General features: G+C 42.9%; 1 protein-coding gene across 3 annotated transcripts in view; it reads left to right on the forward strand.

Annotated features, from left to right (window-relative positions):
* The first annotated feature begins 218 nt into the window (after positions 1 to 218).
* The window catches only part of TNKS2 (tankyrase 2), a 61,885-nt gene continuing 46,510 nt past the window's right edge, over positions 219 to 15,593 (forward strand). For 2 of the 3 annotated variants that reach the window (XM_040362134.1, XM_040362135.1), the window contains exons 1-2: positions 219 to 751; positions 13,740 to 13,964. In XM_040362134.1, coding sequence (XP_040218068.1) covers positions 556 to 751; positions 13,740 to 13,964 — 421 coding nt within the window. In that variant the 5' untranslated portion in view covers positions 219 to 555. The remainder of the gene's footprint in view (positions 752 to 13,739; positions 13,965 to 15,593) is intronic. The other variant, XM_040362133.1, reaches the window with a different exon arrangement.

Genomic DNA, 15,593 nt, shown 5'->3' on the forward strand with positions numbered 1-15,593 from the left:
GGGTGATGTCTGACCCCTAGAGGAATATAAATGGTGGAATTCAGATACCAGGAATCATTTTTAGAACCCTCTTAGCCTGGTGTCAGAGTCTAGGCCCCATTCAGGAGGAGTAATGAGGGGGATGGACACGTCCTGTGTTCTGCCATTCCATCACAGAAGATGAGGCCTGAGGGACGTCGAAGGCGCGCGCGTGCCCATGTGTCGGTATGCGCCCTTGTGCACGCGCCCAGTCTGTGTTTTCCCTGGGCTGACTGCGCGTCACGTGACAGGACGAGGTGGCCGCTGGCTGGACTGCTTTTTCCCGTCGGTGTGGAAGGAAGAAGCGGAACGGTGCGGGTTCTCGCGGACAGGAAGCACGGCGCTGGTTATGGAGTGTGGCGAGCGGAGCGGCGCCCGGGTCTGATCAGCAGCGCGGACACGGCGGCTCGCGGGAGCCAAGCGGACTCCCCCGGGGATGGTCTCTGGGGGTCGGTGATCCGCCCCGGGGGCAGCAAAGCGGAGAGCGGCCTGGGAGGTCAGGCTTTACACGGGAGCCCCGGGCAGTGTTGGTGGAGGATGTCAGGCCGCCGCTGTGCCGGGGCTTCGGGTTCTGCCCATGGAGATATCACAACCGGAGGAGAGCCAGAACGGGAACTGTTCGAGGCCTGCCGGAACGGGGATGTGGAGAGGGTGAGGAAGCTGGTCAATGCCGACAATGTCAACAGCCGGGACACTGCGGGCAGGAAATCTACCCCGCTTCACTTCGCTGCAGGTAAGTAGGCCTCAGTCTTCACCTCATCACTGGGACCTCCCCCATCCTGTATACTACAAGTGGGACCCTCCCCACTCTATATACTACTAGTCTGACACCCTCACCCACCCTATATACTACTAGTCTGACACCCTCACCCACCCTATATACTACTAGTCTGACACCCTCACCCACCCTATATACTACTAGTCTGACACCCTCACCCACCCTATATACTACTAGTCTGACACCCTCACCCACCCTATATACTACTAGTCTGACACCCTCACCCACCCTATATACTACTAGTCTGACCCCCTCACCCACCCTATATACTACTAGTCTGACACCTTCTCCCACCCTATATACTACTAGTCTGACCCCCTCACCCACCCTATATACTACTAGTCTGACACCCTCACCCACCCTATATACTACTAGTCTGACACCCTCACCCACCCTATATACTACTAGTCTGACACCCTCACCCACCCTATATACTACTAGTCTGACACCCTCACCCACCCTATATACTACTAGTCTGACACCCTCACCCACCCTATATACTACTAGTCTGACACCCTCACCCACCCTATATACTACTAGTCTGACCCCCTCACCCACCCTATATACTACTAGTCTGACACCCTCACCCACCCTATATACTACTAGTCTGACCCCCTCACCCACCCTGTATACTACTAGTCTGACCCCCTCACCCACCCTGTATACTACTAGTCTGACACCCTCACCCACCCTGTATACTACTAGTCTGACACCCTCACCCACCCTGTATACTACTAGTCTGACACCCTCACCCACTCTATATACTACTAGTCTGACACCCTCACCCACCCTATATACTAGGGGTCTCCAAACTATGGCCCTCAAGTTGTTCAGGAACTACAATTCCCATCATGCCTAGTCATGTCTGTGAATGTCAGCGTTTTAGGCCCCATTCAGGTCCGCCTGTCATATTTTTTCGCGGACCTGAACTGCCACTCTATACTTCTCTATGGAGCGTCGCATGTCAGCGGAGACATGTCCACTGACATCCGACCCAATCCGATAAGATCAGACGGATGGCAATACGTCGCCATCTGTCCTTATCGGATCGGGTAAGATCCGTTTTCATCAGATCTCTCTATAGCAGACAGCGGTGCTCTCCTATAGAGAGATCTGATGAAAACGGATCTTATCCGATAAGGACAGATGGCAACGTATTGCCATCCGTCTGATCTTATCGGATTGGGTCGGATGTCAGTGGACATGTCTCCGCTGACATGCGACGCTCCATAGAGAAGTATAGAGTGGCAGTTCAGGTCCGCGACAAATATGACAGGCGGACCTGAATGGTCCAACCGTGTGAAAGGGGCCTAAAACGCTGACATTCACAGACATGACTAGGCATGATGGGAATTGTAGTTCCTGAACAACTTGAGGGCCATAGTTTGGAGACCCCTAGTATATAGGGTGGGTGAGGGTGTCAGACCACCACCCTGTATACTACAAGTCTGACCCTCCTCCACCCTATATACCAATTATGGCAACGGAGGAGGAGACAAATGAGTGGAAGTTCCACTTTTGGGTGGAACTCCGCTTTAAGACTGGATAGTGAAGGAAGGGCAGCTCACCAACTAGTTAAAGAGGAAGTAAACCCTCTTAAACATTTCCTAAAAAAAAAAACCCTGCAAGAGAAAGGCATAATGAGCTAGTATGCATAGCACATTATGAATTGCTTACCTCAGATCGAAGCCCTGCATCGGTCCTGGCTGACCTCCTCCGTTGCTGCCATAAAGCCCGGAGTGACTTTGCATGCGCCCCCACTAACGGCATGATCGCCGTTAGAAGCAGCAGCACGCTCAGTATGCCTGCGTCCGGTATTTTCTGCAAATATCTCCTAAACCTTAGAAGCTTGGACAAATCTATTTTGGCCCTACTTCTATGGATCACAGGCGTGCACTGCGTTCTGCACTCCTGTGACTCATTTTTAGGCGCATGCATAGGATGCATGAAGGTGAAAAAACATGAAACTTTACAACTCCTTTTAAGTGTTTGTTACCCCCGTGTTTCAAATTCCTGATATGTGCCTGCTGTACCATGTATGAAAAAGGCATCCTGTTTTTTTTCTTTGTGTGAAATCCTTGGTGTTCCTGCTAGTCCCTCTGATTTCCTGTTAAAAACTGACCATACTAGGCAGGAGAGCTCATCATAATCGGTTCTATAGCTACTTTGCTACTTTGCTCTCCTCCAACGACCAAACTTGTCCTAACATGTCTTCCCCTGCACAGCCTTTCACTATGAAGATTAGTGTACTGTTGAGTCTCCCCCCCCCCCCCCCCCCAGCTATTTTGCAGCCCAGAACAGAGGCAATGTGATCTTATATAAAAAAAAAAGGGGGGGGGGGATTTAGTGGGGTGTTTTACAGGGTAAAAAAGGGGAAAAAGGAGCTGCGCAAAATAATAAATTGAATGTACCGTAAAACAATCTAATGTCAATCACAAATGTGCCTAAAAAATCCAAAAAGAAAACATGAAAACATTTCCAAAACAAATGTAGTATGATAGTCCAATATAGATTGCACAGTGCGATATCCGATGAGAGCGATTCTTGTGTGAAGAAAGAATGTGATCACCAGTACACACGTGTGAACCACCAATAACATAATGGGGGGTTATTTACTAAAGGCAAATCCACTTTGCACTACAAGTGCAATTGGAAGTTGCTGTAGATCCAAGGGGGACATGTAAGGAAAATAAAAAACAGCATCTTAGCTCGCACATGATTAGATGATAAAATGAGCAGAGCTTCCCCTCATTTCAAATCTTCCCCTCAGATCTATAGTGAGTGCACTTTCAGTGCACTTGTAGTGCAAAGTGGATTTGCCTTTAGTAAATGACCCCCAATGTGCTTACCAGAGGTAAGCTGTATCAAGCCAAAGATCAAATTCGTGCTTCTGGTCACTGACCAACTCCAATGGCAGGGAAACCAAACTGTCAGATGAAACCCGATAATTCGCAGAACTCGGCATATATACCCAGAATGGAAAATAACTCGCATAGTGTGTATCGCTTGATAAAAGGATTTAATAACCAAAAAGTGGCAACTTACAATTGAGGCAATAAAAACATTCATGTAGGACACTTGGAGAGCCAGCCGGCTAGCCCGTTCTGAGCGATGACGTCAGCACGCCTGTTTTCCGACGTACATTTTGCTATAGGTAGCGTCGTCTGGGGAATGGATCACCTGCTGAATCTATACAATGAAGAGCCGATCAGGCCACTGAAATTTGGGGCTTTGGTAAATAAAACAGGGTCTCGGGAGGGGGGGGGGGGTGGGGGCGGTGACTGCAGGGTGTTTTTTCACCTTAATGCATTAAGGTGAAAAACACACAGGTTTACAACCCCTTTTGACTAACCTGACCACTTATTATTCTAATTAGGAAACCCTAATTTTGTTTGCAAGTATTAACCCTTTCGATGCCAGGCTCTGTGCTCCATTTTGTACACTCAGGTGGCCAAACCATATATTTTCTGAAAGCACATGATCAATAGAATAAAATTTAAGTTGCTACTGATGTTTTCGATCCCGCGGTATTTGCGCAAATGTTTATCAAACCAATATATTTGAAAAAAATACACTAAAACCAATTTGGCAGATAAAAACACAGCAACATATTACAAAATTCCTACTAAATATCTACTAAAAATAAAAGCTTAACCTATATGGAGTTAAAGTGGAGGTTCCGCGGTTTCTCAAATTTTTGTTGGTATGTGAAATGCTTAGTAATAGAGATAGCAATGTAGCACTCGCTTGTAAGAGCATCCGTTCGGTTTCCGTCATAATTAAGACGTTTTAAAAATTAATCTAGGGGTTTTCCATCTTGCTTGTGGGCATTGTGAAGCCCACAAGCAAAGACTTCCTGGAAGCGGTGATGCGAGTCACGTGACTCGCGAGATAGCCATAAGTGTATTCTCGTGCTATTTCAGATGGTCTCCTGTGAGTCTTGACACATCACTCCCAGGAGACATTGCACACAGCTCCCATAATGCACTGAGGCGTCGGGGGGGGGGGGGGGGGGGGGGAAAGGAGCGACATGCCCACTCTCGTGGGAACAAGACCCAGAAGCGAAGCTAATTGCATCTGAATCAAGGTAATAGTAGACACCAAGAAACAAAAAAAAACTCTGGATTTTACATTTATTAAGGCTGCGGTTCTTATTAATAGAATGTTCAAATTGAGGGTGAACCTCCCGCTTTAATAAATAACAAATATTTTCACCGCTTCCGGACCGGCTCGTGCCGATATACATCGGCACTTTAAAGAAGGATATCGTTGTTATGGCAGCAGCTAGCTACCTAACCCCCGGTACCCTCTTCTTCCGTGAGCGGTCCAGAATCAGATAAAAGTGGTCTCTGCGGCGGATTCTTATCAGCGCTTACCGGAGCCGTCAGTGGCAGCGGAGGCAATCGGGTCCTCTCCCTGGCTTGGTATGGAGACGAGTGAGGGGAAGATGACCCCACCTGTCTCCATACCATTGCAGAGTGGAAGCGACGTCAAAACGCGCCCATAGCTCTTAAAGGTTTTTTTTTTTTTTTTTTTGAATGGCCTCTTTTAAATCCTTCTTTTTTTTTTCTTCTTTTTTTTTTTTTTTTTTTTTTTTTTTTAGCATTTTTACAAAGCATGACAGGTTCTCTTAAATATGAGATATGGAGTCAAAAAGACCTCAGATCTCATATTTAAGAGGACCTGTCATGCTTTGTGAAAATAGAAGGTAAAATAAACAGGTTTTTTTTTTTTTTTGTTTGTTTTTTTTTAAACGCGCCCCATCCGCCGAGTTTGCATGCAGAAGAGAACGCATATGTGAGCAGCACCAGCATATGAAAACTGTGTTCAAACCACACGTGAGGTATCGCCTGCGATTGGTAGAGCGAGAGCAATAATTCTAGACCTCCTCTGTAACTCAAAACATGCAACCTGTAGATTTTTTTTAAATGTCGCCTATTGAGATTTTTAAGGGTAAAAGTTTGTCGCCATTCCACGAGCGGGCACCATTTTGAAGTGTCATGTTGGGTATCAATTTACTAGGTGTAACATTATCTTTCACAATATAAAAAAAACAATTGGGCTAACTTTACTGTTGTCTTATTTTTTAATTAAAAAGTGTTTTTTTTCCCCCAAAAAAGTGTACTTGTAAGACCGCTGCACAAAATACGGTGTGGCAGAAAGTATTGCAACAACCGCCATGTTGTTTTCTAGGAAGTTGTATGTATTTTTTTTTTTTTTTTGTTTGGGGGTTCAAAGTAATTTTCTAGCAAAAAAAAAAACTTATTAACTTGTAAACACCAAATCTCAGAAAGAGGCTCGGTCCTTAACCACTTCCAGCCCAAGGGTGTTATATGATGTCTTTGACTTTCAGTGGTGATATCTGAATGATGGGTGCAGCTACAGGCATCATTCACATATCCTCGTTTTCAGCCGGCGATTCTGTGCACCATAAGAATGATCATAGCGGCAGTTATTTTAAAGCGTCGTCTATGGAGGTTTTTAAGTACTGAAGTTTGGCGTCATTCCATGAGTGTCTGCAATTTTAAAACATGACACGTTGGGTATCTATTTACTTGGTGTAGCATTATCTTTCACATTATACAAACAAATTGGGATAACTCTATTGTTTAATTCATAAAACATTTATTTCCCCCCCAAAAAAATGTGTTTGAAAAATTGTTGGGCAAATACTGTGCGAGATAAAAAGTTGCAGCGACCGCCATCTTATTGCCCTGGTGTCTGCTAAAAAAACATATATAATGTTTGAGGGTTCCGAGTAATTTTCTAGCAAAACTTGGTGTCACAGGGCAGTAACTGTTTTTTTTTTTATTTATTTTTTTCCCCCCCCAGAGTTCTGCTTTTAGTAGGATGCAGGCTTTGTAGCAGTAAGTTGAATGTGCTTCATACTCAGAATGTACTTTTTAAACTTAGATTTTGTGTAATTGATATCACAGCATTTGTGTAGCGTTTTTTTTCTCACAAAAAGCTTACGAAGTTTATCAGCGTTTGGGCCATATCGCCTTGTTTTTAAAGCGGTTGTAAACCCGCATGAAATATATATATATATATATATATATATATATATATATATATATATATATATATTTTTTTTTCTCCTGTAAGGCAAAAGTCATAATGAGCTAATATGCACCGCATATTAGCTCATTATGAAATACTTACCTCGGAACGAGGTGTGTAGCACTTACCTGGTCCACGCCGAGCGAGATTTCATCTTGCCTTGGCGTGTCTTCCGGGTATCGCCGCTCCAGCGCTGTGATTGGCTGGAGCGGCGATGACGTCACTCCCGCGCGTGAGATTTAAAACTCGGCAATGTTTTTTTTTCTTAGTTTGAATTTCTCACTTCCTGTTTCTCCTCAGTAAGCTTTCCACCATCATCCGAGCGGTGGAAAGTCATTTAGAACAGCTTACTCTACACCTTACTGAGGAGGAACGGGAAGTAAGAAATTCAGACAAAGAAAAAGAAAAAAAAAAACATTTAGAAGGGAAATTTAAGGAAAAGGTAAGTGAACCAACAATGCACTAGCTTAAAGTAACTTATTTAGAAAATGAAAAACAAACCTTTACAACCCCTTTAACCACTTCCCGACCCGCGTATTGTAAATGTACGTCCTCTTTTTAAACATGGATATCTCAGTAACGGCAGCAGCTGCTGCCACAACTGAGATATCCATGTTTTCAGCGGGCGGCCGTGTAAACGATAACGGCGGTCTCCGCGGCGGATTCGCCGAGAGATCGCCGTTATTGGTGGCGGGAGAGGGGCCTCCTGCCGCTTACCGGAGCCGTCGGTAGCGGCGGAGGAGATCCGATGCTGCCGCCTTGTGTGTGAGGACTTGAGTGAGGGGAAGATGGCCCCAACCGTCCTCATAGCTCTGCTGGGCGGAAATGACGTCAAAACGTCAGTCCCGCCCAGCCTCTTAAAGAGACAATTTTTTTGTTGTCATTTTTTTAAATGACACATTTTCCTTTTTCTTTTTTTTTTTTTTCTCTTGCATTTAAGCCTAAATATGAGATCTGAGGTCTTTTTGACCCCAGATCTCATATTTAAGAGGACCTGTCATGCTTTTTTCTATTACAAGGGATGTTTACATTCCTTGTAATAGGAATAAAAGTGATAATTTTTTTTTTTTTATATATATATTTTAGTGTAAAAAATAATAAAATCAATAAAATTAAATAAGAAAACAAAGCAAACATTTTTTTAAAGCGCCCCGTCAAGCTCGCGCGCAGAAGCGACCGCATACGCGAGTAGCGCCCACATATGAAAACGGTGTTCAAATCACACAAGTGAGGTATCGCCGCGATCGTTAGAGCGAGAGCAATAATTATAGCCCTAGAGCTACTCTGTAGCTCAAAAAATGCAACTTATAGAATTTTTTAAACGTCGCCTATCTAGATTTTTAAGGGTAAAAGTTTGACGCCATGCCACGAGCGGGCGCAATTTTAAAGCGTGACATGTTGGGTATCATTTTACTCGGCATAAAATTATCTTTCACAATATATAAAAAAATTGGGCCAAATTTATTGTTGTCTTATTTTTTTAATTCAAAAAAGTGATTTTTTTCCAAAAAAAGTGCGCTTGTAAGACCGCTGCGCAAATACGGTGTGACAAAAAGTATTGCGATGACCGCCATTTTATTCTCTAGGGTGTTAGAAAAAAAAATATATAATGTTTGTTTTAGTCTTGCAAACACCAAATCTGAAAAACACCTAAGGTCTTTAAGTGGTTAAAGAAGCTGGGGCTGCTGAATTTGCTACGTAATTGTTTTGGGGTATTTTTATTAAAGTGATGCTAAAGGTTAGTATTTTTTTTTCTTTAAATAACAAACATGCCATACTTCCACTTTGTAGCTTGTTTTGCACAGAGTGGCCCCCAACATCCTCTTCTGGGGTCCCTCGGCATCTCTCGTGTCTCCTCCCCGCATCAGATAACCCCCTCTGGGAAGCGCTCTCCCGAGGAGGTTACCTTGGGGGCGTGCTCCTGAGTCATTCATTCGGTGTCCTGGACGCCGAGTGTATGAATCGGCCCCGGTGTCCGCGTCATTGCATAGGATGCATTAAGGTGAAAAAACTTGAGCCGTTACAACCCCTTTAACTCCATGAAAGATCTATCTACAGTGCCTTGCGAAAGTATTCGGCCCCCTTGATCTTTGCGACATTTTGCCACATTTTAGGCTTCAAACATAAAGATATAAAACTGTAATTTTTTTTTTTTGAAGAATCAACAAGTGGGACACAATCATGAAGTGGAACGAAATTTATTGGATATTTCAAACTTTTTTTAACAAATAAAAAACTGAAAAATTGGGCGTGCAAAATTATTCAGCCCCCTTAAGGTAATACTTTGTAGCGCCACCTTTTGCTGCGATTACAACTGTAAGTCGCTTGGGGTATGTCTCTATCAGTTTTGCCCATTCCTCCTTGCAAAACCGCTCGAGCTCGGTGAGGTTGGATGGAGAGCGTTTGTGAACAGTAGTTTTCAGCTCTTTCCACAGATTCTCGATTGGATTCAGGTCTGGACTTTGACTTGGCCATTCTAACACCTGGATATGTTTATTTGTGAACCATTCCATTGTAGATTTTGCTTTATGTTTTGGATCATTGTCTTGTTGGAAATCTCTGTCCCAGTCTCAGGTCTTTTGCAGACTCCATCAGGTTTTCTTCCAGAATGGTCCTGTATTTGGCTCCATCCATCTTCCCATCAATTTTAACCATCTTCCCTGTCCCTGCTGAAGAAAAGCATGCCCAAACCATGATGCTGCCACCACCATGTTTCACAGTGGGGATGGTGTGTTCAGGGTGATGAGCTGTGTTGCTTTTATGCCAAACATAACGTTTTGCATAAAAGGGGGCTGAATAATTTTGCACGCCCAATTTTTCAGTTTTTTTATTTGTTAAAGTTTGAAATATCCAATAAATTTCGTTCCACTTCATGATTGTGTCCCACTTGTTGATTCTTCAAAAAAAATTACAGTTTTATATCTTTATGTTTGAAGCCTGAAATGTGGCAAAAGGTCGCAAAGTTCAAGGGGGCCGAATACTTTCGCAAGGCACTGTATATATCTCTGTAATGACATTTCTTTATGGATTATAAGATCAATATCTGTCAGGCTTTTGCTACTAGAAACTATTTTAGTTCATTGCTTTTCATTGATTTCACAGTTCATCTAATTGCTGGGAGAATTGGCTATATTCTCCTAAGCTCTCTTTTTTGCTGACGCTTCTCTGAACAAGATACTGTAAAGGTATCTGTAGGTTGCAATTGGTAGCTAGCTGTATTTACTTTTTTGCTTTCTAAATGTTATTGTTACATATTATTGTCCTTTTTTGTAATTTCCTGCAAAATTACAATTTTTGGTATGCTTATTCCAAACATTGGTTGCAACATCAGCCATTGAAAAGTGTTTATTAAAATGAAATTTGTTAGATTTTTTTTTTTTTTTTTTTTACTTTAGGGGTCAGCTGCACGGGTGTTTTAAAACAAAGCTGTGTACCGCAGGGCTCAAAATTTCAAGTCCTGAGCTACTAGCTCAAGTGTTACTCGCCACCAGTTGCCCCAATCGCTAATTTCACCCCTAAACATACCCTCATAAAATTACACTTAAAAGTTGTTTTGGCAGAATTAAGTTCTAAAAATAAATATTAACAATTTTATCCATGCCCACTAATGCAGTCTACCTGTGTCCTCCAATGCAGGCTGTGCCCATCATGCAACCTACCTGTGCAGGGGAGGAGAGGAACAGGTGAGCCACCCGGATGATGGAACACAGCGATAATGGCTTGTATTTCAATTGCTGTGTTCCTGCCGCTCGATGTCACATATAGTCCCGGGTTTGGATAGGTGATCTGTCTATCAAAGTCCCGGGACCAGGAGGAGGGGCTGTATGTGACGGCAACCGGCGGGGAACACAGCAATTGAAATGAAAGCTGTTATCGCTGTGTTGCGGGCGGCTCTCCTTTCTCTTCCCTTCTGCGATCGCTGGACTCCCATTCAACCCAGGCTCCCATGCTCCCAGGCAGCCAATAGCTCGCCAGCCCTCAAAATGCACTCACCAAATGCGAGCAGGCGAGTGGGATTTTTGAGGACTGGTGTATAGCATCTAGTTTTGAATCCATCTGTACTTGGCAGTATGCAAATATCTTTGTGACAAAAAAAACAAAACGTCAAAGACTCCAAATCCCCCTTTGCACTTAAAAGTATTCAAAATGCCCAAATTCTGTGTATTGTTTTTTTTATTATTTTATCTGAGCCATTGGCAGCCAATTAAACCGGAAGTGACATTGTGATGTCGTTTTCGGGTTACTACATAGCTGAGCCGCATCAGTTGTCATCAGAAACCTCCAGCTCTTAAAAACGGTACTGAGGGGGAAGCCTGCAGCTGCAAGCTTCCCCCCCCCCCCCCGATTCAATCACTTCCTCAAGACCACGTACAGGTACATCATTTTGCATGAAGTGGTTAAGCCTCTCTAATCGGACCCCGCCCAATTTCCATGGAACACCACAGACTTGTATAACTGGTTTCTACACCATGTAAAGCTTGCTTTTAACCAGACTTCTCCTTTTATTTTTTTCCATTTTTAAAGCCCGTCTTGTAGACACCACCTCTCTCCATAAAGAGGACCTGTCATACCCTATTTTTATTAGAGATGTTTACATTCCTTGTAATAGAAATAAAAGTGACAAAAAAGAAAAAAATTGACCACTTGCTGACCAGCCGCCGTCGTCATACGGCGGCAGGTCGACTCTCTTGCGCGAATCGCCGTAGCTGTACAGCGGCTTGCGCGAGCTGGCGGCATGCTGTCCCCGTTCTGACAGGGGACATGAGAGATCTACTGTTCCCAGTCATCGGGAACAGTGATCTGTCATGTCCCTGGCAACCCATCCTCCCTACAGTTAAAACACACCTAGGGAACACATTTAACCCCTTGATGGCCCCCTAGTGTTAACTCCTGCCAGTGTCATTTATACATTGATCAGTGAATTTTTATATTTGGAAAAAGTGGATAGGGGGCGCTAGTAGGCAAAAAGTGAAAATCCAAAAAACACTAACGGTATATAATCACAATAAAGTGCATGTGCAATAAATGGCAATATAAAGGGCAATATAAGAAATGCAAAAATATTATTATGATCTCATCCGTGAAATGAGTACACAGGAAAATATATATGTAATGAACACAAAAAACAGTCCATATATTGGATGAACTAAACAGCAATAAAGTGCATGTGCAATAAATGCCAATAGGAAAAAGTGCAAAAGCCTTAGGATCTTATCCGTGCAATGAGTGCACAAAAAGTATATTGGACACAAAGAGAAAAGAACACACAAAAAAAGTCCATTAATTGAATAGGCTAAATAGCATGTGTCCGTTTGTTCCTTGCTTATCACTGTGCATGTGATAAGGTAAGATAAGATAAGCAGGATTCCACCTTCACCGATCTATATCACCCAATAGTGCATAAAGGATGGCCCCTTACCGCATGTAGTTGACCTATTTTGCTAAAAAAAGGTCAAGTAAAGCTTGTTGTCATCATGGACAAAAGAGTGGACACCTGAAGTTCCTGTGGGTCAGAAAATGAGTTTTAAACAGCGCTTGACAGACAATACAACTGGTACACAACATCGCCAGAAGAACACGGTGACAACACGGATCAGGTGGTATCAGACCGGCGATATGGCTGACGCATTTCAGAGGCGAACCCCTTTCCTCAAAGCCTTATTGTTCACCAGAATATGTAGGTCCTTCTTTTCCCTCTTTTATGGTGCTTCCAGCGCACCACACTACAGCAAACAGACAGTAAAATCCAATGCAAAAGGCTTGAAAACTTGTGTAACAGCAGCTGCTCAGAGAGCTTGTGTGCTGACCAAAGTGAATTTTTATAGCACTGATCAATGTAATAATGTCACTGGTCCCCCAAAAAGTGTCATATGGGGTCAGATTCATCTGCCGCAATGTCGCAGTCCTGCTAAAACTCAGATCGCCACCATTACTAGTAAAAACAATAAAAAATAAGTCCCTAAATGTATCCCATAGTTTGTAGACGCAGTCACTTTTGTGCAAATCAATCAATATACGCCTATTGCGATTTTTTTTTTTTTTTATTTTTTTTTCTCCTTTCCTTATATAATGCACACAATTTTTTGGGGATATGTATTAGAGCAAAAAATATATATATATTTTTTAAATTGTCACTTTTGTTTATAGTGCACAAAATAAAAACCGTAAAGGTGATCGAATAACACCAAGAAAAAGCTCTATTTTTGGAGAAAAAAATTACGTACATTTTGTTTAGGTACAGAGCCTCACGACTGCGCAATTGTCAGTTAAAGCGACGCACTGCTGTATCGCAAAAAAATGGCCTGGTCAATAGGGGGCAAATCCTTCCAGGGCTGAAGTATTAAAAAAAAAAAAAAAAAGGTATCGCAGAGAACGTTAAAATGAGAGCAATATTTCTAGCACAAGACCTCCTCTGTAACTAAAATAGTAACTTGTAAACATTTTTAAAGCTTGCCATATGGAGATTAAGTACCAAAGTTTGGTGCCATTCCATGAGTGTGTGCAATTTTTAAGCGTGACATGTGGGGTATCTATTTACTCGACGTAACATAATTTTTCACATTTATACAAAAATATCGAGCTACCTTATTGGTGTTTTTTATTTTTTTTGTTTATTCACGAAAATGCTTTTGAAAAAATTGCGTTTGAAAAATTGCTGTGCAAATGCCATGTGACATAAGTTGGAACAACCGACCTTTTATTCCCTAAGGTTTCTGAGATATATATATATAATATATATATATATATATATATATATATAGCTAGCAAGTGGTTAAAGGGTGTCTCAGATTTGCTGCAAGCTCTCGGGACGCATACAAGCCCAAGCACACTGCCAAACTCTTCTGTTGAATTCTTAAAGCAGTATTATTATTTTCTTTTTAAGGATTTGGCCGGAAAGATGTTGTGGAACATTTACTGCAGACTGGTGCCAATGTCCATGCCCGTGATGATGGTGGCCTCATCCCTCTCCACAATGCCTGCTCTTTTGGTCATGCTGAAGTTGTCAATCTCCTGCTGAGACATGGTGCCGACCCTAATGCCCGTGACAATTGGAATTATACTCCTCTCCATGAAGCCGCTATAAAGGGCAAAATAGATGTCTGCATAGGTAGGCATATCATCTTGTTATTTAATGACACAAATTTGAACTTGTGTACATTTCTCATAGTGTATAGATCTAAATTTGAATACTAGTTGATACATTTTGAAATTCTTGTGTTAATATATGCAAAAAAAACATGGCAAATGAAAGATGGGCTTCTGTTTGGCGGTGGAAACCACTGTTCCTACACGTTTCTCTTTAGCAGGACAGTTTTTTAACTTATGGGATTAGTAAGAAGTAGAGCTGCATGATTCTGGTCAAAATGAGAATCCCTATTCTTTTGCTTAGACTAAAGATCACGATTTTCAAAGCCTGAATGCCAGAACCCCCCCCCCCCCCAATAAATCTGTGATTTATCTGAAAATATGAATATATAAAAAACAGACCAGTGATATGTCTATAATGTTAAAGACCATACAACTCCTATGAAAAAAGCAGAATCAAACTTTGATTCTGCTTTTTTCATAGGAGTTATATGGTCTTTGACATTATAGACATATCACTGGTCTCTTTTTTTATACATCAGAAGCAGTACCGCCAGCAACCATTGGGTGGCGCATGGATACACACAGTTGTACAGAACTGTGAGAAAGATTAATACATCAGAAGCAGTACCACCGGCAACCACTGGGTGGCGCATGGATACACACTACAGTTGTACAGATCTGCAAGAGAAGCCCAGGCATCCATCCAGCGGCTGCTGTCTGTTCCGATATCGGCGCCATTTGCGTTCCACGCTGGTTACGTGGAACCGGCCGTGAAACAGAAGAATCGCAGGTCATCCCGCGGGGAGAATCGAGATTGCGATTCTCTCCGCGATTAATCGTGCAGCTTTAACAAGTTTCTAAAATATTGCCAACCAACATCCTGAGAACGGTAACCCCAGGGAGACAGCCAGGGGCAGTGTGAGACTATATCAGTGCATGTTCCCTTTGGGTTTAATAACGTGTGAAACCTTTCAAGAAAAGTTGTTTCCCTAGATTTTAAAGTTGGTAGACTGTCTCCAGCACTGAAAATCAAACCTAGCAGTGCATGCATATGCACGTTGCTTGCAGGTTTCTATCAGCTGTGAAACCCAGGGCGCTGTTATGCAGATACCCGCTTCCAGTCTGGACATTGCATATAAAGTGAGGTCGGTAGAATTCCGGCCACAGCTGCGAAGTAAAGCATTGCACCCATGGCATGTGTACACCCCCAGCCGCTTCTTCCAACTAAAGGGGGGGAGCAGTTTAGGGGCGTGAGTTTTTACCACCTCCCAATTTCATTGTTGATGAACAAGCCCTAATAGTGGAACCAGTCAGTGTCCCTAATCATCTCCATTAATTGGTGCTTCCTCACCACATACTTTAACCCCTTGGACCCCGCATAAGTAATGTGATTTACTTCAATGTGTCACGATCGTCAGGCACTAAGCTCGCTGAACGGAACTGGGTGTATACCTGGCATGGCTGTGAAACGAAGCATTGCGGCTGTAGCAAGTGTACACCTCTGACTGCTGCCTCTGCAGCTAATAGGAATAGCCACTGGGGGCTGAAGAACCGCAGCTCAATCACAAGGTTTTTCTGCCCCCAGCAACCTCATGGGTTAACAAGCCCTAATAGTGCAGGAAGGGGGTGGGAGTAGTAAATTCGAAGT

This window comes from Rana temporaria, chromosome 8 (assembly GCF_905171775.1).
Source record: "Rana temporaria chromosome 8, aRanTem1.1, whole genome shotgun sequence".
Taxonomy (NCBI): domain Eukaryota; kingdom Metazoa; phylum Chordata; class Amphibia; order Anura; family Ranidae; genus Rana; species Rana temporaria.